At 47.7% G+C, this 20,709-nt stretch overlaps 1 protein-coding gene across 3 annotated transcripts in view; it reads right to left on the reverse strand.

The window, feature by feature from the left end:
- Galnt2 (polypeptide N-acetylgalactosaminyltransferase 2) overlaps positions 1–20,709 on the reverse strand; it is a 129,901-nt gene that overhangs the window by 45,496 nt on the left and 63,696 nt on the right. For 2 of the 3 annotated variants that reach the window (XM_020168837.2, XM_020168839.2), the window contains exon 2: positions 11,322–11,415. In XM_020168837.2, the coding sequence (XP_020024426.1) occupies positions 11,322–11,415 (94 nt within the window). Of the gene's footprint in view, positions 1–11,321; positions 11,416–14,774; positions 14,959–20,709 lie in introns of those variants that run through there. The other variant, XM_074056901.1, reaches the window with a different exon arrangement.

Consider the following 20,709-nt stretch of genomic DNA (forward strand, 5'->3'; position numbering starts at 1 on the left):
GGTACCTGCCCTGCTCTCAACTTCTGTTCCCTACTTGCTACCTACATAACCCCGACAAGGTGTTTACTCATTGAAATTTTGTTTCCTACGAAATCAGTCAGGCAACGAATCACAAAAGGATTCTTCATGAGGCCTTAATGGCCTATATGTTCCAGTTCTGTAGCTATAATAAACTCAAAAAAGGGAAGCAGCAAGCACTTGGCCAGGTGGGGTTCACAGATCGCTGGTGCCTGCAAGGACTAGAAGTGCAAGGCTGGCCTGGTGGGGCTCAACAGTAGAGCGCTTGCCCAGCATGTGCAGGAGTGGATAAGCATTTCTAGGGAGGAGCATGGGCTGTAGTGCAAAGGTCCTGGGTGGGCAGGAAACTGCCCACTCAGGAATCAGCCACCAGCCAGTATGATTGAAAACAAGGTGCAAGGTGTCAGGCAGTGAGAACTAGGTCAGGGGAGGGTGAGGCAGAGGTGGCAAGCAGCCAAACAGCACAAGTAGATCAGAGGTTCAGATCAATGGCACAGTGCTTTTGTGGTGCGAGTCTCTGGCAGTCATCACATCACGCTCCTTCATGTCACGGAGGAAACAGATTCAGTTACTCATGATTTGCTCAAGGCCAAAGAGTAAGTAAGCTTTCTGTCTCAAAGTACATCTGCTTCTTGCTGCAACTGTCCTGTGAGGTCAACCCCATATCACAACCAACATCTTAGTTGGTTACCATGGAAATGAGAGGTTCACCTCACAAATATGAAGCCAGTTCAAAACCCCGTAGGCCTGGCTACTTGGTCCTGTTGTGGCCCTGGTAAGTGTTTGCTATGGGAGCTGGCCACCGGTGTCAGTATTTTCTTCCATCAAAACAAGAGGTCCATGTAAAGACAAACTTAACAGTGCTTACTAGTTTCACCTCTCCCCATCTCGCTGCCTTTACCATCGTGTGTTTTCAGAGGTGAGGAAAGACACCCCTGCGCCCAAGAGCAGGTGGCTCCCCCCTCCCTACACTGCACTTGTGACAGACCACACCAAGAGCTTCAGGCCTGCAGATCCATACCAGCAGTGCCTGCTGAAGACTTCCAATGAGCTGGTTCTCACCACCTGGCTTAGTGGCCTGAGTCTGTTCCCTAAACCACAGATAGGAAACCATGGGGGCCAGAACCACACCTTGGAAACCTGTATCCTACCAGTTTGGCCCCGGTGTGGTAGAGGATGAGGCCTCTGCTGGGTTTCAGCACTCCAATTCCTGTCTGCCTGCACATCCCATGTTTGCAAAACTCATGCCTTCTCTGAAACAAGACGTAGTCATGGCGTCTTATGAGGGTTTTATGAGACATTTAACATGTGGTGGGTGGCTCAGACCCAGCATGGGTGGTGCTGAGCTTGTGCCAGTGACACACTAGATCCCACAGGCACAAAAAAGCAGGCCAATGCCTGGCCTCATGGGGTTCATGTTCTAGCAGGAGGGGGAAAGACAGTAATCAAGTGACCGCAGTAGTTAAGTGCAGTGTTGAAAGTGGAGCATGGGTTCCGAGGGAAAGAAGTACCGTTCCACAGACATGCTTAAGGGAACCTCACCTAGACCTGGGAGGGGAAGACTGTGGAACCTGTGTGCACTGAGGTAGACAGAAGCTAGTGCGACCTTGAGGCCATCCTTATTCCCCACCACTAACACTGACACGCCTCTTCTGCAGTGCCCCTACAAACCCTCTCTGACCTGAGACCGCTGGCAGTGCATTTGGTGGGCCCTGCCCTGCTGTAAAGATGAGTCTCCCCAGGGCACAGAACCATGGGGTGTAGACAGACAGTAAATGGCACTTCTTTCATAAAAAGCATAGCTGGGTGCCAGAATCCCAGGGGCTTGGTCAGCAAGTTCTATCAGCCACAATGTATGGGGTGACCCCAAAGTCAAATCCCAGTATACTTTCCCTAGACAGAAGGGTTAAGTAGAGTCTGCTTTCATATGGGTATGACATGAAATTGGCTTCACCATCTAATAACAGGTCACAAACTCATAATCTTAAGGACAAAGGAATCATCAGAGAAATGGTCATTTCTGTACTCGCAGAACTGTAAGGCTGGAGTACCTGGGCAGAGACAGCAGGGGAACCTGCTTCAGCCTGGCCCGCACAGAGAAGGAGGCAGCTAGTTTGCAGAGAACTGAGCCTGACCTGGATGACACGCGGACAGAATGAAGAATGCATTCATAAGCCACCTGCACAGAATCCTACCATCTCTTTAAAATTTTCAGAAAGAGTTTTAGAAATTACAGACTTTTGGAAAATAAAAAATATGAAAATCTTGTGGAAACAGATAGGTTCAGCAAACGGACTGATGGAAAAACATTGGAGAGAAAATTCTACGTGAGGAGTGAAAACCAGCTTCACTGCCAAAGACGACAGGAAAACAAAATGCACATCTGCAGTCACAGCGAGGTCATGGGGCCCTCACAACAGGCCAGCCTCTGCAGCAGCTTCTCTCGGGTGGCCCAAGTTGAGGAGCTGTGTCCTTGTTTGATTGAGACTCGAGGTGACACCTGTCTACAAGCATACTGACCTGGACTGGAAGAAACAGGGCTGGCACATTCAGCTAAGCCCAGACAGCCCCACAGTTCCCCTGCCTTTCCAGAACCCACAGAGGCCAGCCCAAGGCCACATCAAGCCCATGTACTCCAAGAAGCACTGGCCCACAAGGGGCTCCAAATCTGCCTCAGATTGCTCCAGTCTTCCACTCTTCAGACAAGACAGTTCCTTGTCACTGACCTGGTCTCCTGGCTCTCACCTGCAGCACCCCAGACATCCATACATCTGCAACATATATCCACCACTGCTTTATTACTAACAGTCTCAGTCTGACCTGAACTGCCCAAAGCGGAGCGTAAAAGCAGCCGTAAGTCTACACAATGACTCCAGAACTCAGCTGTGCGTTAGTGCTTACAAATCTCATGACTGTGCTGTGTAGATGCCCTGTGGGGAAGACCTGCCAGCAGTCAGGAGGTAAGGCGACAGCACAGGAAGCTGTGTAGACGCCCTGTGGGGAAGACCTGCCAGCAGTCAGGAGGTAAGGCGACAGCACAGGAAGCCCAGGTTCTCTAGTGGTGGTGGCTCAGAGGAAGCCCAGGGGAAGGTACACTTGGTGGAACCTTCAGTGTGAGCAGGGCTGTATCAGAGGACGGAACAAGTCAAAAGGGGACCAGGACATCCAATGCGGCTGGAGGGCTCACACCCCACTCTCCACACTCTGGGGAGCAAGGAATTTCAAAGTGCTGAGTCTCGACTCAAAATGCACGGACAGTAAGCTGTGGCTGTGGGAAGGAACTGTTTGGGAGACCAAAAAGCCATGAGCTGACCATCCAGTCAGGAGCAGTCAGTGCCTGGCTGCCATGGTCAAGAAGGCCCTGCCCCATTTAAAATGCCCATGACCCTGAGGACATTGAGGCCTCTGTTCACCTCCAGCACTCAGAGGTGGCCTGTCATGCCACTGGGTGTTCCACAGCAGAAGGGATGCTCACTCCATGGAAGTTCAGTAAGTCCCCAGCCCCCAAAGGTTAACCTATGATACCTTGTGCCAGGTCTTCCCTACCCATGAGAGCGATGGTGGCTCACAGGTAGGAAGCAATAGTACCTCAGGGCACAGTGGTTTCCTCTCAAGCCTTTGCTCTTCCAGCTGGCTACACTGTCTCTCAACCTGGCCATCTCACCCTGGATCCCTCCCTAAACTTTCCAGTGTGGGCAGCTGAAGAGGCACAGGGTAGCATTCACACCCTGTGGCCATAAAAACACCACCCAGAGCTAGGGAGAGGGCGAGCCAGGGTCACTGTTGCCTCTGGAGAAAACCCCTACCCCAGCCTGACAAATCCCCACCAGGCCTCGCAGGGGGACCTAAGGTTGGACTCCTGTATGCTGCCCATTCTCAGCCATATCCTGTCCACTGTCCACCCTCAACCTCCAGGTTGAACACTCAGAACGCCCTCTTCCCCATGTTGCCTTCTACTCCTCTCCCATCCATGCCTTCCCTGGTGAACTCCCGACATTCTTCCCATCACAGCACAAAGGACACCTGACGCCCAGTTTCTTCCTCTCCCCATCTTGCCACTGGGCTTAAGTTACATCTCTCTTTCCACATTCGTTTACTTCCTACCCATCTTACCAAGGCAGGAGGGTAGCACCATGTCCCTTGGACAGGACTAGCTGATGGCTGTAACCATACTCAGGCCCAGCACCTGCTGTGAGCCCCACACAAAGGCACAGCTCAGAAAGACTAGTGAGGCTGCTGTCCAGCTCAGGACCCTAGGCAAGCAGGACACAGAGCAACCAGACAGGGGGGTCCTCAGCACCACTCAGCACACCACTTCACAGGATAGATCATTCTCATGAGCTTCTGAAAGGGTCATGAAGCTTCTCAACCAGGGCTGCTGGTTTCTGCTGACTTGTACCAGTAGATGTTAACTTATGATAATGCTGAATTTCCAAACAATGCCACTTAAGACTTCTGTTTTCACTAAACCTCACATTTGAAAAAGCAATGAATTAAACCTGACACAGAACTTTTAAAGAACCAACGTGGCAGAGCATGTGGGAAGCAGGACTTGGGCACACATGAACACACACAAGGTCGTCAGGTGGAGGTCGAACACCCAGCACACATTCCTTTGGACAGGTGTTTTGCCCATCACTGTGGTGGTAAGGGAAGGGGGGCACGTATCCTCCTAGGGGCAGGCCCTAAGAGTCAGCAGTCTTGGCTGTGAGAGGCTAGGCCCCAAGAGAGGCAACCCAGACGAGAGCCAGGCTGCCCTGGGTGGAACAGAGTTGTCTCTTCTGGGAAAGCAGCCAAGGAAGGGAAAGGGAGCATATTTAAAACTAAAAGACAGGCACTCCAATTTATGTTAACCTCTCAGTGATCTCAAATTGAATGCAATTTTCCTGTGCTTAAAAGAAAACCCTCCTGATGCTCGTCCTCCAGCAGCCCGTAACACCAGTGAGGAAGAGAAGAGCAGGCGGCAGGATTAGGAACAAGCCATTGTGTCAGCACGGAGGCGAGTGAGTACAGGAAATGCTGTCCCCCTGTGAGAAACCATCTCCTGAAATAAGGAATCTAAACAGTTCATCATTAAGGATGAGGAAAAAATACCCAGGAAATTCAAACAAGTGATGGAAAATAATTAAAAGTAAATCTAAGAAAAATCAGATGTTACAGGAGAAATGTTATTTATTTAAATTATCAGAGTTATCAAAATAGCTTTTTTTAAAAAGTGAAATAGTCTGAAGTAACACTGTGTGACAGAGATGAACTTCACTGACAAGGTCCACGCTGGCTCAAAATCTACAGAGATTCTCATAGATCTCATCTCTGATTATCTATCTATCTATCTATCTTTCTATCTATCTACCTATCTCACTATGTTGTCCAGGGTGACCTCGATCCCACCATCCTCTGACTCAACCTCCTGAGTGCTAGGATTACAGATACACAACACCATACCAGGCTCTTCTCTGAATTTTAAGTGAAAGTGTCTTCATTTTCTCCTCTACACATTACAGAATCTAACAGTAATAAACATAGCTTGTTGTATCTGGTCTCCACCAGCCTCCTTTTTCACTCCAAGTGAAAGTGAACCTACCACCCAGAATCAAAGTTGATCCATGACAGGGCAGCAGGAAGAAGAGAACAATGAGGAATCAGGAGCCCAGGGTCTGCTACTGCAGGAAGCTGCCCACCTCTGCCATGGCCCTGGGACACATGAATTAGGAAGCTCCAACTCAAAAGTTAAAGCACTCAATCCCTGTGTCTTTCTCAGGCTAAACCTGCATTTCTCCCACTGAGCTTGACAACTCTGAGTAAGGCTGAAGGGAAGCACCAATGAGCAGACCCTGTTGTCACCTGGTCTCTCCAGCCAGCCCCAACCCACTACTGTGTGAACAAGGTGTCTCAGAACACATGCTTCTCTGCTGAAATCTGACCTCTTACAGCCTGGAGAAGAAGGAACAGAGGGTAGGGGTGGAGGGTGGGGGGGTGGAAATTTCTTTCTTCCTGACAGCTCTGATGTCCAGCCACCTTCCAAGGATCTCCAGCCATGAGGAGCCATTCCAACACACACCAGAACACCAGCATAGAACTCCTCATCCAACCATGGAAGTCCCTTCCCTGTATTCTACTCCCTGGAATCTCAAATAAAAAAGAAAAAAAAACATTCAGCCTCTTTTGTATGGCAGTCTTCCAACAGCTGGACATCACAATCCCACTTTCTCTTCAGAATTCTCTGCAGAAACACTGCAAGTGGGTGCTGCTTCCACCCCACCACCTCGGCCACCATTAACCTGGGCTAATGCTAACCCATCAGCACCTCTGAGCACCCTGTGCCCAGAACAGAATGCCTTGGGGTGGGACATGGTGCAGACTGCCCCACCAGGTTGCACCTGGTTGATGTGGACCTGGCTTCCATTAACAAAGCCAAAGACAGCTTTAACAGCTCACCACAATCACAACGGCCTAAGCCTTGGTGTCCTTTTTTACCTGCTGCAATGGGGTAGAACAAAAAACGGTTTTCTCTAATACTGGCTAGGGGGCAAAGAAATGGCCCCCTGCAGAAGACAAGATCACAACTAATACTGAAAAATCCTTAAAGATACACATTGCTGTTGATCCTGCAATTTCACTTTCAGGAATTTATTTCAAGGAAATAATTATGGACATACAGAAATTCACATGAAGGACACTGGGCCTTCCTGGAAATCTCCAGGGGCCCTCTGAAAGGCACACTTCAGTGAGTTGCTGGTGAGGACTGGCTGCTGCATGACGGATGCTGTGTGATATAGGAGTCTATGACCATCAGGTCACAGATGGGAGGTGGAGAGTGGGTGCCGAAGGGGAGTGGGAGAAGTGAGCAGGTCCGGAGATGTGGTGTGAAGGCTGCACAGCACCATGAGTGTGCTGTCACTAAACTGGCACCTGTGTGGTATGTGCAAACCACACTGTGTGCTCAACAATGATTCTCATGGCAACTTTTATTTTATGCATGCATTACCACAGTTTTTAAAATGCACAATCCCAGAATGCACTAAACCCCCTAGAAGAAACGGTCAGGGACCATTTCCCCAGGTGCTGCAGCAGTGTCCAGTATGCATACCCCAGGGCTCATCCTATCCTTCTTCCAGCAGGGGGAGGTAGCACTACCAAAGACCTCCATTATGATCAGTGGCAATTCCCACGTGGACATAAGCCCCTCTGCCCACCTCACCATTCCTACTTGGTTCAGCCACACATGAGTATCAGGCATTTCTGTTCTGAGAAGTCAGCTGGGGTGTGGGGGGCACCAGGACCTCTCAGAGGGACTCTGCTTTTTCAGCTCTCCCTTACCCTGTCTCCCCTAAGCTTCATCCCTTTTACAAGAGGAAACCAGAATGACACTAAGGTTTTATGTAGGCAAAGGAAAACAAGCTCTGAAAGGCCACACTGACCAAGGATGAGATCCCCTTCCAGGAAGCACATCCACAACTGTCCTGGAAGACTGCCTGGCCTCCCAGCCCACTGGCCCCACCTGCCTGCATCTCAGCATTGGCCAGCTGTCAGCTGGATAGACATCAGATTCAGAGAGGCAGAGAAGGCAGGATGCAGAGGGATGAGGCTTCTTTTCATCCAAAAACCATATTCCACACCAAAGGGGAACAAAGATAAGATTCACCTCCATTAGGTGGATGTCCAAAATGGAAAGCATGTTTGAAGACCACAATTTAAAAAGAAGCCCTAATCCCAGAATGGTGAGGAACTTGTGAAGGTCACAGCCCAGGGGCCCAGATTCCCTGAAGGGAGGCACTGGGAACACATTTCTGAGGCTCCCAGAGGAAAGTGGCACTAAAGCAGAAGCAAAGCCAACCTCAGACTGCAAACCAGCATGAGGTGTGGGCCATGGAGGTCTGCCCTATGGCTCCCAAAGAAGATAAAGGTGACACTCTTCATCCAGGATCAGACAATAGAGTCAAACAGAATGGGAGAGAGGGCAACAGAAGTAAAAGATCTTACAGCTAGACCCAATCTTCCCATACAGATGAGGAAATGAATCCCACTCACTGACTTTTCTAAGGCCAAAGAACTGGTGGCGTGGATGAGCCTAGGGCTCCCAGACAGCTTCCTTGTCCCCATCCCCTGATGGTGTCCTTGTCCCCAACCCCTGACCCTTAGCCTCCAGGCTGGTGTCCTTGCCCCGAAGTCCTGGCCGCTGGCTCTTGGGTCAGTGTCCTTATTCTCAGTACTCAACACCCAGCTCCTGGTCTATTGTCCTTATCCAAGCCCCAGCTCCAAACCCCCACCCATCACTCTGAGGTGGGACAGCCATATTACTGATGAACTGCATCCAACTTCCACATTGTACCTCTAAGTGGGATGAGCTGGGAGAAGAAACAGAATGAGAACAGTAATTCAGAACTTTGTGGCCATAGCAGACCCAGATTACAAAGGGATTAAGTAAAAACTCAGCAACAGAAAGACAGATGGAACACCACCTTCTGAATTCTTTGACTGCTAGATCAAAGAAGCAATCTCAGGAAAAAAATTAAAAGCACTTCAATTAAATGGAAATAAACATCAATTCATTAGTATTTGTGGGATGTAAGGAAAGCAGTGCTTGCAAAGAAGTTGACAATACTGACAGCAGAAGAAAATAGTAACAAGCATAGAGACCAACGAAAGTGAGAGGAGGACATGATAGAGAACAGAGACCAAAGCGGGACCTCTGAAAAGATCAGCAACACTGATGAGCCACCAGCCAAGACAAGTGGAAATGAAAGGGGCGACATCATCACAGAGCCTACGGACATTAAAAGGAATAGTATGAATAATTCTGTGCCTATACAGGTGATAACCTAGATGAAATGCACCAATTTTTTGAAGGATAATCTGCTTAAAGAAACTGAATCAATAACTAACAACTTTCCAAAACAGGAAGCCCCAGATGTGCTCACTGGTGTATGTTCTACCAAACACTGAATAGCGGGATTATTGCCAGTTCTCTACAATCTCTTCCAGAAGACAGAAGCAGAGGGACCACTTCCTAACTCATTCTGTGAGGCCAGCATTACACTAATGCCTAAACCACACAAAGACGTTACAAGAAGACAAAACTACAGAATAACATCTCATGAACATATGCAAAATCCCTCAACAAAATATTAGCCAATCAAATCCAAGAGTATATAAAAAGAATTAGACACCACAAGAAAGAGGGGTTTATCCTAGTTTATCGCAGCTAGACTTGTAGACAAATGAAAATCAATGAATATAATCCTTCATATCAACAGGATAAGGAATAACATTTCATGATAATCTCAATAAATGCAGAAAAAGCAGCTGACAAAACCCAACACCCCTACCTGATGGGAACTCTTCAACTTAGTGAGTACCTACAATGAATCCACACCTAAAATACTTAAGTGAGAACCTGGCTGCCCCACTGAAATCAGGAGCAAGGCAGGGACACCCCCTTTGACTACTCTTTCTTGACAATGCATGAGAAGCCCTGATTAATATAATATGACAAGAAATATAAACAAAAACTACACAGATTGAAAATAAATAAAACTGCCATTGTTCACAGATGATATAGTTGTCTGTGTAGAAAATCTGAAAGAATCAACAGGAAAACCTTTGGAAGCAATTACAAGACTGAAAGTTACCAGATTAACACACAAAGTCATATTGATACACACCATCAGTGAACAAGGGGAATCTGAAATTAAAAACATGGTGCCACTTACATGAACACCCCAAAAGATGTCCACCTTTTCCTAGGTCAACTCTAACGAAGTACAGGTCTGATCCACATGAAGGAGGCTAATTGAAGGATGAAATAAACAGAGAGATAGGCCATGCTCGTGGACAGGAAGGCAGTATTGCCAAGCTGTCGGTTTTCCCAGGTTCACCTTCAGATTCAGTGCATTCCCACTGACAACCCCAGCATGTAATTCTGTGGATAGCAACAATCTGATTCAAAAGTTCATCTGCAGCAGCAGAAGATCCAGTAAGTCCAATGTTAGCTCGGAGAAGAAAAAAGCCCCAAGACTAACACTAACCAAATTTAAGACATAAAAGAAAGTTGCAGTAACCAAGACAATGTGGTATTGGCAAAACAGACAAATACATCAACTAAACTGAACAGAAAGCTCGGAAGTAGATATAAATAGTAGACTGACTTCTGACAAAGGATCAAAGAGAGTACAATAGAGAAAAGACAGACTTTCAATAAGTGGTGTTGGAACAACTAGACATCCACAGACAAAGCAAGACAAACCTTTTATCTTTCACAGAACAAACAGACCATCGACCTAAATGTAAAACACAAAATGATAAAACTCCTAAAAGGTAACATACAAGAAAATCTGGGTGACCTGGTTTGGGTTTTTGCAGGGCAATGAGACTCACTATATAGACCAAGCTGGCCTCCATCTCCCAGGCGCTGGGATTTCAGGCATGTGCCACACGCCCAGCTCATTTTGGCAATTTCTTACAAACCTTAACATACTCCTACCATATGTTCAAGCAGTTGTGCTCCTTGGTATTTACTGAAATGAGCTGAAAACTTGTGCCTACACAAAAACCTGCAGATGGATACCAACAGCAGCTGTATTCGTAATGGCCAAAACTTGGAAGCAACCAAGATGTCCTTCAGTATGTGAATGGCAAAATAAGCTGTGGAACCTCCAAACAATGGACTGTCATACAGCGCTAAAAAGAAATGAGTCCCTAAATCATGAAGAAACCTCAAATGCATATCTGAAGTGGCTGCAGACTGTGCAGACTGCAGATCTGTGGTTGCTGGTGGGGGAGGAGTGTGACCAGGTGGTGTGTGATGCTGCTCCATGATAAGATGGGGGTCCACTTTGTGCATTTGTCAAAACTCATGACACCAACAGTGAACTGTGGGCGATGGCTGGTGGCATGAATCAGCACAGGTTGTGGTTGTCACAAATTTGCCCTTCTGGTGTGGGTATATACTAGGAGGAGGCCAAGCACATTCAGGGGCAAGGGGCATATGAGAACTCTGCATCTTCCCGCAATTTTTCTGTGAACCCAAAACTGCTCTAAAAAATAGTCTATCTTACAAATGTCCGTGTACTAACAGACGCCATACTGTGTTTCTATTTTGTTGTACTTTCTGCTTCGGTAAGTTTCAGTGACTACCCACCAAGGACCTGATGGAAAAGCCAAGCAGTGAGTGCTCTTGGGCAGTATCCAGATGGCTCATGAAACCGACCGTCGGACATTGCCACTCACTCTGAGTGCCACATTCAGTCATTTCACAGCTATGTGGACTGAGCAAGATGGCTTCCTGGCCCTGGGCGCCATACCTGGAGGGAGGGTCTCCACGCTCTGTGCTTTCTCGTCTCCATTGCTGTGGTGCAGGTCTTTCTTTTTAATGGGATCAATTTCATTCCAGTCCTCCTGGGGGAACAAAGACACCAAGTGAGTTGGCTGTCTCTAAAAGCCTCCATCCATGAGCTCCACACACCATGTCATAGGACACAGTTGGCCCTGGGGATACAACAGGGAACAGAGAAAACTCCCATCTGAAGGGCCCCTCAGAGCCAGGAGGCAGCCAGGACCCAGGGAGAAAAGTGTAGGGTGGCCTCTGCGGGAAAGTGCTTGCACACCCCCCCTTCACCCTGTGCAGCACCTCCACAGAGCACCTCCAGACAGATCCCTGAGTACCAAGGGCAAGCATGGCAGGGAAAGTGGACTGAAGGAAAGATTTCATGGCTGTCAAAGTCATGGAAACAAGGGATCTCAGACATCTCAGGTGATTCTGGACACCTCCCTGAGGGCTATGTGAGCTTCCCTCAGGACTCCTTTAATCCCTCTGACTTGACACACAGGGGGCAGGTGGCTGTGTGCCTTTCTAGGGCTCACTAGTGGACTGCAAGAATGAGGAGAAACTGCAAGATGTAAACTCTGGTGGAATTTATCCCACTGATCTGGGCAAACGATCTGCTCTCATTTCTCAACACTAAATCCAGCTAAATAAGAGCTCCACAACCACAGAGCTAAATACATACTTGAATCTGATTTGTGTGATTCAGACAAGAAAGATTTCTATACATAATCCAAATCAGAACCTCCCAGGGGCCCAGAGCTGTGGACTGGCCTCGTACTAAGCAGCGGCTGTTAAGATGCTGCTGGGCAGGAACCCCTCCCTGCAGGCTCTCCATGCGGACAGCACCTGGCACTGTGCAGTGCTGCTCTTTAAAATGTACAGTGACATCTGCAGATAGCCTGCATTGCTGCTCAGGAGGTGTCTTCATTGGCGTTGTCCTCAGCCCTACCCTCTCTTGGCAGCCTTTCTTCTCCTGGCTTCTGCGATGGGGCTTATCACATGGGCCCTATGTGGAAGGCAGCAGCAGTGTGCAGGGGTAGGGATACCACCTTAACAGTCCTGGCCCTGCCTGTCCAGCACAAGGCCTCTCTCAGGCCCTCTAGTGCCCAAGTACTGCCCTATCCCAACAAATGGATTTAAATGCACCTCAATTTAAATTTTTTCTTGGCAAGGTAGGATGGCGCACACCAGTAATCCCAGCTACTCAGTCAGTAAGTAGGAGGAATACAGCTCAAGGTCAGCCTGGGCAAAAGTAAGAGGCCCTATCTGAAAAACTAAATAAAAGGACTGGCTCAAGTGGTAGAGCATGTATGAGCCAAGTGTAAAAGGATTCTGAAAATACTTATAATTTATTTTTGAGATAATTTGGTTATAAACTTTCAGCCCACTATTGGCAATGATTTTGCAGCAGCTGTGGCAAAACACAGCAGACAAGCTACTGACCAATGCTTCCCAGTGACAAGGGACCGGGAAGGATACTAGCTGAGCAGGCCAGGAAGCTGCCAGAGTTGCCCTGTGAAGTCTTTCAACTAAGCACTGATTTGTATTTTGTAGCGTTTTGCAGCTAATCATTTTCTCTCCTAGGCATCTGGCTTCTCATATACACTGCTTACTGGATCAAACCATCTGACCTTGCACATAAATAAAATCAAAGCCAATGCTGCCCCTGGGGCTGGTGGCTACAGAATCGTCATTATCTGTACCATTCTCCAAACCAACATTACCAGGTCAACCATCATCCTTTTCTCAAAAACAAACATTTTCTTCTTCCTACACTTGGAACCTTGCCCCCACCCCACACTGGCCACACCCACCATAAACGTAATTTGAGGTGCTGGATAGGCAGGGGGACAGTGCTAGGCAAGCACCCCTGTGCCCAGGCACTGCTCACCCAGCAGTAACCCTGGAGTTTTAAGTTCTTGTCTTGCAATAAGGACTCACAAGATCAGACAGGTTAGCGATATCCAGGCCATACAACTGGTGAGATAGTGACACCAAAGCTTCCCCTATTTAAGTCAGGATGGGAACAACCAGGTAGGGCTCCAGTTAGGCCAGGTCACAAGGGACTCATTCTCAACATGTCACAAAAGCTAAGAATACATTTTTTAGCCCTGTGTCATTCACACAGGGCTGTTTTATTCTAGACTTCTAGTCAAAACCCCAAATTGGTCAGTTAGCTACTTGCTGGAGGGGGAGACCACTGCCCAACACCCACATGGATGTTCTACACAGAGACTGCACACACCTCATCCTCCAGCAGCACTGCCCAATCCCCACAGCAAAGAGGACAAAGCTGAGACACAGAAAGCCTGAGTGGCGAATGGCACAAGAGGAAGCTGGAGTCCAGCCTTCTGCCATATGTGCTGCCTCTATATGAGGTAGTTCCTCCACCCCCAACGAAACAGCCAAAGCTAAGGTGAAGTGACCACTAACGCCATCCTGGGAACCAGCTCTGCCAGCACTGAATGCACCAAGTGCACATACATGGAGTGGTTCTCACCCGGCCCACCCGGATCCAGGTGGGTTCCAACCACAATGCTCCCTCCTCTCAGAGGAAAGTGACACGGTGACAGAGAGAAGGAAGACAGGTCCTCTACATAGTGAGTATAAACTGATGAGATCAGAGCAGGAACCACACGGCCTGCCCAATCAGAGCTGTGGCAAATTCAGGGCCTGCAATCCTGTGAGCCTGCTTTGATTTCCCAGGACACAAGCCTGGCTCTGCTCAGTCTTCTGCCCTTCCTCAAAGGGAACTTAAGACAGAAGTACAACATGGCTGGCCCACAGACAGACCAGGGAGGGCCCAGTGGCTTAGGGAAAGCTGGACTCTGCCAGATGTCTAGGATCTGCTGCCAGAAAACTGAGAACCACTGAGGGGAGGCAGCTGCGACTGGACTTTAGACATGAACCAGAGCACTGGACACGTCTCCACACCATCTTGGAAAGGCCCGGGCTGCCTGAGCTCTGGCCCTGACATTTGTCCTCCCTTTCTGACATGCATCTGGGCCGGACAACAAGAATGGGCACCTCCTTCCTTCCACTTCCTAACCCACCAGGCTGGTGGTGATGATCCTAGATACTTGACTCACGGCTCCAAGTGCATCTCCTGCCCCACTTTCTCACAAAAGGACACGGCACAGGCACTCAAGCCAAACTGAGTTAGGCCCTGTGTGAGAACAAGGACGGATGAGGGACCCCCTCTTACCCACATACTTTTCAGCAGACAAAACAGCAGTGATGCTGTCATGATATTTGAAGAGAACAGACTTGGTAATTTACTGAACAGTCACGAAACTTAATTAAATATAAACATAGGTTAGTTATTAAAAGAACACTCCCGTTAGATTCCAACTAGGGTTGTCTCTGTTCCAAAATACAGAGAAATAAAAAGTGCACTCCCCCCTCCCCACACACAGGAGGTGAGCCTCACCTGAGCCTCGCACAGGGCTGCTAGGTGTCCCCAAACATGGCAGCAGGCTCCCACTCAGGGGAGGCGGGGTGAGGAGAACCAAAAGCAAGAACACCCATGTTTGGCCCAACAGTCATCATCACTTCACCAGTCTGCTCATCAGTGTGTCCCTGTGTCCAGCCCACACTCAAAAGAAGAGGAATTTGGACTGGGGGGTGTGGCTTAAGTAGTGCAGTAACTCCAGCAAGTGCAAAGCCTGGAGTTCAAACCCTGATATTGCTCAGAGGGACAGGGAGAGACACACACATACAGAAGGGAAATTCAACTCCACCTTTGAGGAGAGGAAGTATCTAGCATATTCTAAAGCCACTACCCTTCCCTGATACATCTCAGGCAGGCAGAACGTGGCTGGGGTTGGTGGTTCCTCTCATGCAGGGTGGTTTTAAGGCTCTGGGAGCCGACAACTGGGACACAACAGGGCAAATCTTGTAGCCCATCCCCCGCTGACCTCGTATCACGTCCCACATAAAGACAACTACCATCTGTGATAATGTTTTTGAATTATGAAGCATCACCAAAGTAACAAGCTTACTTTGCAACAAGTCTGGTGCAGTGGCTCAAGTGGTAAAGCACCTGCCTAGCAACCACGAGGCCCTGAGTTCAAACTGCCAAAAAAAAAAGAATAAATGTTATGTTATACACATTGCTAAATTATCCAGGGCTGCCTTCACAGATTTAACTAATGTCCTACTTGTAACAAAGATATAACACTATTATTGTGGACAAGAGAGGAAATAAATAGGCTGTTTTTATTCTCTCCTACTGAAATAGGTTGTAACTGTTAAATTGTTTCAGCTATTAGACCATGTGCACAGGTGTACCCTGCTTTTTAAGTCTCAAGCCAATCAGAATAATGGTGGAGCCAAATTTAATGAGCCACCATCCCCAAGTGTTCTTCCCAAACCACCAAGCCATTGAGTTCTCGATTCCTTTAATCCTTCAGATAAGGAAGTAATGGCATTTAAACTTAGAACCTTACTTAAAGTACAGGTGTAAGACAAAATAACTAATGCTTAAATTTTGTTATGTTCACAAATGGTGGTGATTAGTCTGAAGCATCCACTAGGGAATTAATCTGTGTGAATGTGGCAATATACAAATGTAACCTGACCAGATGGTATCATTTGTGCGCTGTGATGTAATGGTATTAGTGTAACTTAACTAAATAATTGTACTTGATAGTTTACTCAACTGAATAACTTTTGAGACAACTGAAGTTTACATTTGGGGAATGGTAAAGGAATCAACTTTTTCTATTGTATATTGTATGGAATAGTAATTTAAGATTCATGGATTTGTCAGTAGATTTACTTGTAAATCATGCTGTAACCATCCAGCTAAGACATACAAGGATTGAAAAGTAGGTGGTGGGCATTTTAAAGTTCAATATTGTAAGGACACCTAAACCAGTAACATGCCAACAACCTAATGCACCGCCAGAAGAAAATGTGAATTCTTCTTACTAGTTGCATTTTACTAAATTGTCCAGTTGTGAATGAATAACAGGCACTTGGGGATTATTGAAATGAGGCACAGTCTACCCTAACAGGGCTATTTTCTTAACTGCAGTGGAGAGGAGAGGCATCTGTCAACAGGTAACACCAGAACATTTTTTTTGTCACAGAAATAGTATTGAAGATCACTCAATAGCTTTCAAAGAACATCTCTGTATTACAGCACTGTACAAGCTATTCTGACCTGATCTGGCCTCATTCATCTCTCTCAAGCTTGCTTAAGTAGGGAGTTGTGTGATGTAAAAGATTTAAGTTCCTAAGGAAGAAAGAACCATAAATACATACAGTAAACTTGTAGCTATGTAAAGTTTTCTTGGCCTTTTTCTTAAACTTAGCAAATGAATTTTCAGAATGTAAGACGGACTTTTTATACTATGGCCTAATTTAAAGGTCCCTAATTGTTTTTAAAGTTTGCTCTTGTGGTAAAGTGCCAGTGTTTGTGGGTTACAAATGATTTGGACAAATAATGTACATGATTTGAATTTGAAACATAAAATTAAAAAATAAAACTCCCCCTCCAAAAAAATAACAACTGGAAAGTAGTTGCAAGCAGCACGCTGGGGTAGCATCTATCCACTCTGTATCTTTGGTGTCGGCTTTAACCCCTCTTCTCTCCTTCAAGAGAACTAAGGCGTAAATCTCTTGGGAGTGCCAACTTTAACGTCCATTCTGCACTAAGAATGGTCAGCTAGCTTTCGGAGACTTGAGGCAATCGATTTCATGCCACAGTCCTCTTTTCAAAAGCAATCACTCCACCCTAACCTCTGCTCTCAGATGACCTTGGCAGAGGCAGCCAGCACAAGCAAGTTACCAGCCTGCAGCTTCTCCTCATTCTGGTCTGGATAGGAATCTCTGATGCAAGTCTGCCTGTGGTACCTTTCCTGAAGGCAAGAGCAGCCCACAAGGATGAGGCAGCACAGGATGGGGGCACCTGTGGTTTCACCTAGCCTTTCTGGACCATTCGTTAACACTGACTCTCACTGCCCTTCTTCAACCGCTGGGGCACAGCCCAGTCCTCCTCTGCTGCAGCTCCACTGCTCCTAGACCATGCAGCTCCTTTCATGTTACAGAAATACTGCGCTTAACTAGAAAAGGTTTTTTCACCAAAGTGAGAGGTGTTTTAGCAAGTACTTTCCCCTGTGAATTATGTAAAAACCAATTGTATTTTAAAATAAAATACTAACTCCCAACAGAGGACAGAAGCCTGGTACAGGCAATGCAATAGGCAGCACTGAGGTGTGGAACTGAGGGCATCGGCAAAGCAGCTGACAGGACAGGAGGTGGCACCCTATCAGCTAGCTGCACTTGCAGCCCTGCAGCATCATGATTTCCAGACCCTGCAAATTTCACTCCATGCCCCCCTCCCCCTCTCCTCCCCTTACCACCATTCGGCCCTGCCTGTAGCAGCCTGATTCCCTATGAGCACACAGCAAAGCTGCCCCTCTGGCTTCCACCCATGTGCCAATCAGGTCCCACAGAGATAATCTGCAATGCCACCTTGCTCCCAGTAAAAGAGTCACCATCTACAATGTGTCCTGGGATGGAACCATCCCCTGATGGCCTGGCTTCCACACTGTGGGCCTCACCTGGCCAGTTATGTAACCTGAATCAGAACTGCTGCAGACTGTGAATCTGTCTGGCACAGTCTCTCCAAGACAAAGTGGGTCTCTGAATGATATGCTAGGGGCCCCAAAGGGCCAGTATTGAGAAACCAAATGAAAATCTTGGATTAAGCCTCTTTTCCCCAGCTCCTCACAAACCATCACAGAATTGGACATCTGTTGCTTCAACCCAGCATGAACAGGATGGGCAGTTTTTGTGGATGTCCACCAGTCCTGCACTGGGCCGGCACCCACTGAGGCAGAGGTAATCCTCCTGAGAAGCCTGTAGCTATTGTCCTTCTTCAAAAGGAGGGGGTTCGGTTCAGGTATAGCTCAGGCACACTTTTTCCTGGGGAGCATGAGGTTAGATCTGGATGTGGGAGAGGGAGGTGTACAGTAAGTCAGGGGCTTTCCCCAATCTGCTGAGTGAGGCAGGACAAAACCGGTGCATCCCAGCAGGGGTCACAGCAAGCATGGGTAATTCTGTGTGGAAGAACTAGTGTAACAGCAGTGCCTACTGGGAACCAAACTGGCACCACAGTGCAACTCTGCAGAAGCTGATCAGTGCACAGGCAGAGGGAGATGGAAAGCAGATTTGTGACATGCCGGCACACATGTCAGGCTGCTGCCAGGCAGGGTAGAATGGAGGTGACAGGCAGGGCCAGCATGGCATGTGTGGCCAGCTCCCTGGCTTTTAACATGTGCTGCCATAACATCCTGCAACCAAATCCAGGCTGTGCACCCCGAGGGTTGAGATGAAAGATACCTGTGACCACTCTGGCCCAGCAAGTAAGCAAAAGGTGGGCGACCCCCATGGACTTTCAAAAAGACGGTGAATGCAGCCAGAAGACCAGAACCACGTGAGATGCACACTGTGCACAGTGAAAACTGCCTGTACCCAGGAACTGCCAGGCTGCCATGCCTCCTGCCACGCAGGAGTACCTAGGGAGGCTGTGGGAGGGAGATTCTGATGCAGGAACATCAGCACACATGACTGACCCCTTGCTGTCCTTAGCTCATACCTAGCTCCCATCAGCACAAGCATCAGTAAACAGGACCGATCCCTTGCTGTTGTTAGGTCACACCTAGTGTCTCATCAGCACTCTCTGTATGCGGTCCAGTAGCCACCAGCTAAATCTAATTCCTCAGGGTCTTAGTTTTATTAAGTTCAATTCTCTTTCCAAAAAGGATTTGTGCCTCACTGGCCCCTTTTACAGATGAGTAAGCACATAGGGAGAGCACAGGGTCAATCCCATACACCGATCCAAGGGCTGGTCTCTCCATGGCACACAGCTCTTCTGGGATGTCTGCTCAGACAGAGCTGCTGCACCACCACGAATGTGGGTGACAAGACTGTAGAAATCCAGAGCTCTGTGGACAGTGCAACTGTTCCCAATAGTTGGGAGCCACAGGAGGGTGGTTCCCCTCTAGCTGTATCATAGGACTCTGCTAATTTAACACAACAAACTAACCCAAAATAAGGATTATATTCTATGCACAAATACTGCAGCACTATTTATAAAAGTACAGTTAACTTAAAATATTCCTCCACTAAAAGATTATGTTATAGCTCGAGAATATTATGCAGTCATTAAAAATTATAATGATAAAGATCACACAGCATATGTAGAATGCTTATGTTAAATGAAAAAGCAGGAGACAAAATTTTATGTGCACAATGAGACAACTATATAAAATGTGTATCCATATGGACTAGCCTGGAATGATATAAAAGCACTAGTGTGCAATGAGAGCGTTGGGTGGTCCTTCGTGTCTCCAACTTTCATGTTCTCAAATTACTTCCATGAATAATTTAAAATCTGGACCTGTGTGGTATTCTGTATCACTGAGGCAGTCAGGACAGCTGACCTGAGGCTGCTGATGCCTCATACCCCTGCTCTCCAGGGAGGTTCAGGAGGCCTCCTCCTGAGGGTCAGAGAGGTCCCTGCTGGAGCAGGAGGAGGCTGGCAGTACCAGATTCTGTGACAGCAAGCCACCTGTTCAGCTTGTATGACTTTCCCTGATGAGTCTGATTCTCCAAGAAACTGGCCAATGAAGGACCAAAGTGGTCTTGTGAGCTCAGGACAATTGCTGGAGTAAGCGTTAAGAGAATGCTGCTGCCCATGCAGGTGACCACACACAAGAGAGAGGTAGGTACTCCCACCAGGCACCTTGCCACCGCTTGGGGACAGTGCCACCACCTGCTTGGGGCTGATGTAGTTGCTGGTGATTTCTGGGTGGCAAGAACTGTGGAGGAGTTACCTGTGTACCTTTGGTTCACCATATGAGAGCAGCACTAGTGCCCCATTTAAAGAGGAGAAAAGTGAGACCCAAATGATAGAATCAGGGACACAGAGCAAACAAAAATACAGCAGGGCCTAATGGCCCAGGGTCCAGGCTCCATCCACTATGCAGATCAGTGCTGCAGTGGACTGGCTGACTAGGCAAGTACACAGCAGGGTGGTCAAACCCAGAAAGTTCCCTACGTCCCATGCTCTGCATATGGCCTGGCCACAGCTGTTCCGAGGGCAGATGGTCACAGCCCGTACCTTCTCTTATCTCTTATCCCACTCTGGAAATGGGTACCCTCCTATCTCTTTTCAAGTGCTGCTTCTCCTGTCCCCAGACTTTGTCTTGTTGATCCTCACAGTAAAGCTGAAGTGAAGGCTGTGTGCTGCAAACAGATCAGGCTGTGAGATGAATTCGAATTCCTGCCATCACCACCACCATGTCAAAGAATAACCAAGCAGCAGAGTCTGACACATGGTAGGACACTAACAA

The sequence above is a fragment of the Castor canadensis genome, chromosome 15 (assembly GCF_047511655.1).
Source record: "Castor canadensis chromosome 15, mCasCan1.hap1v2, whole genome shotgun sequence".
Classification (NCBI taxonomy): domain Eukaryota; kingdom Metazoa; phylum Chordata; class Mammalia; order Rodentia; family Castoridae; genus Castor; species Castor canadensis.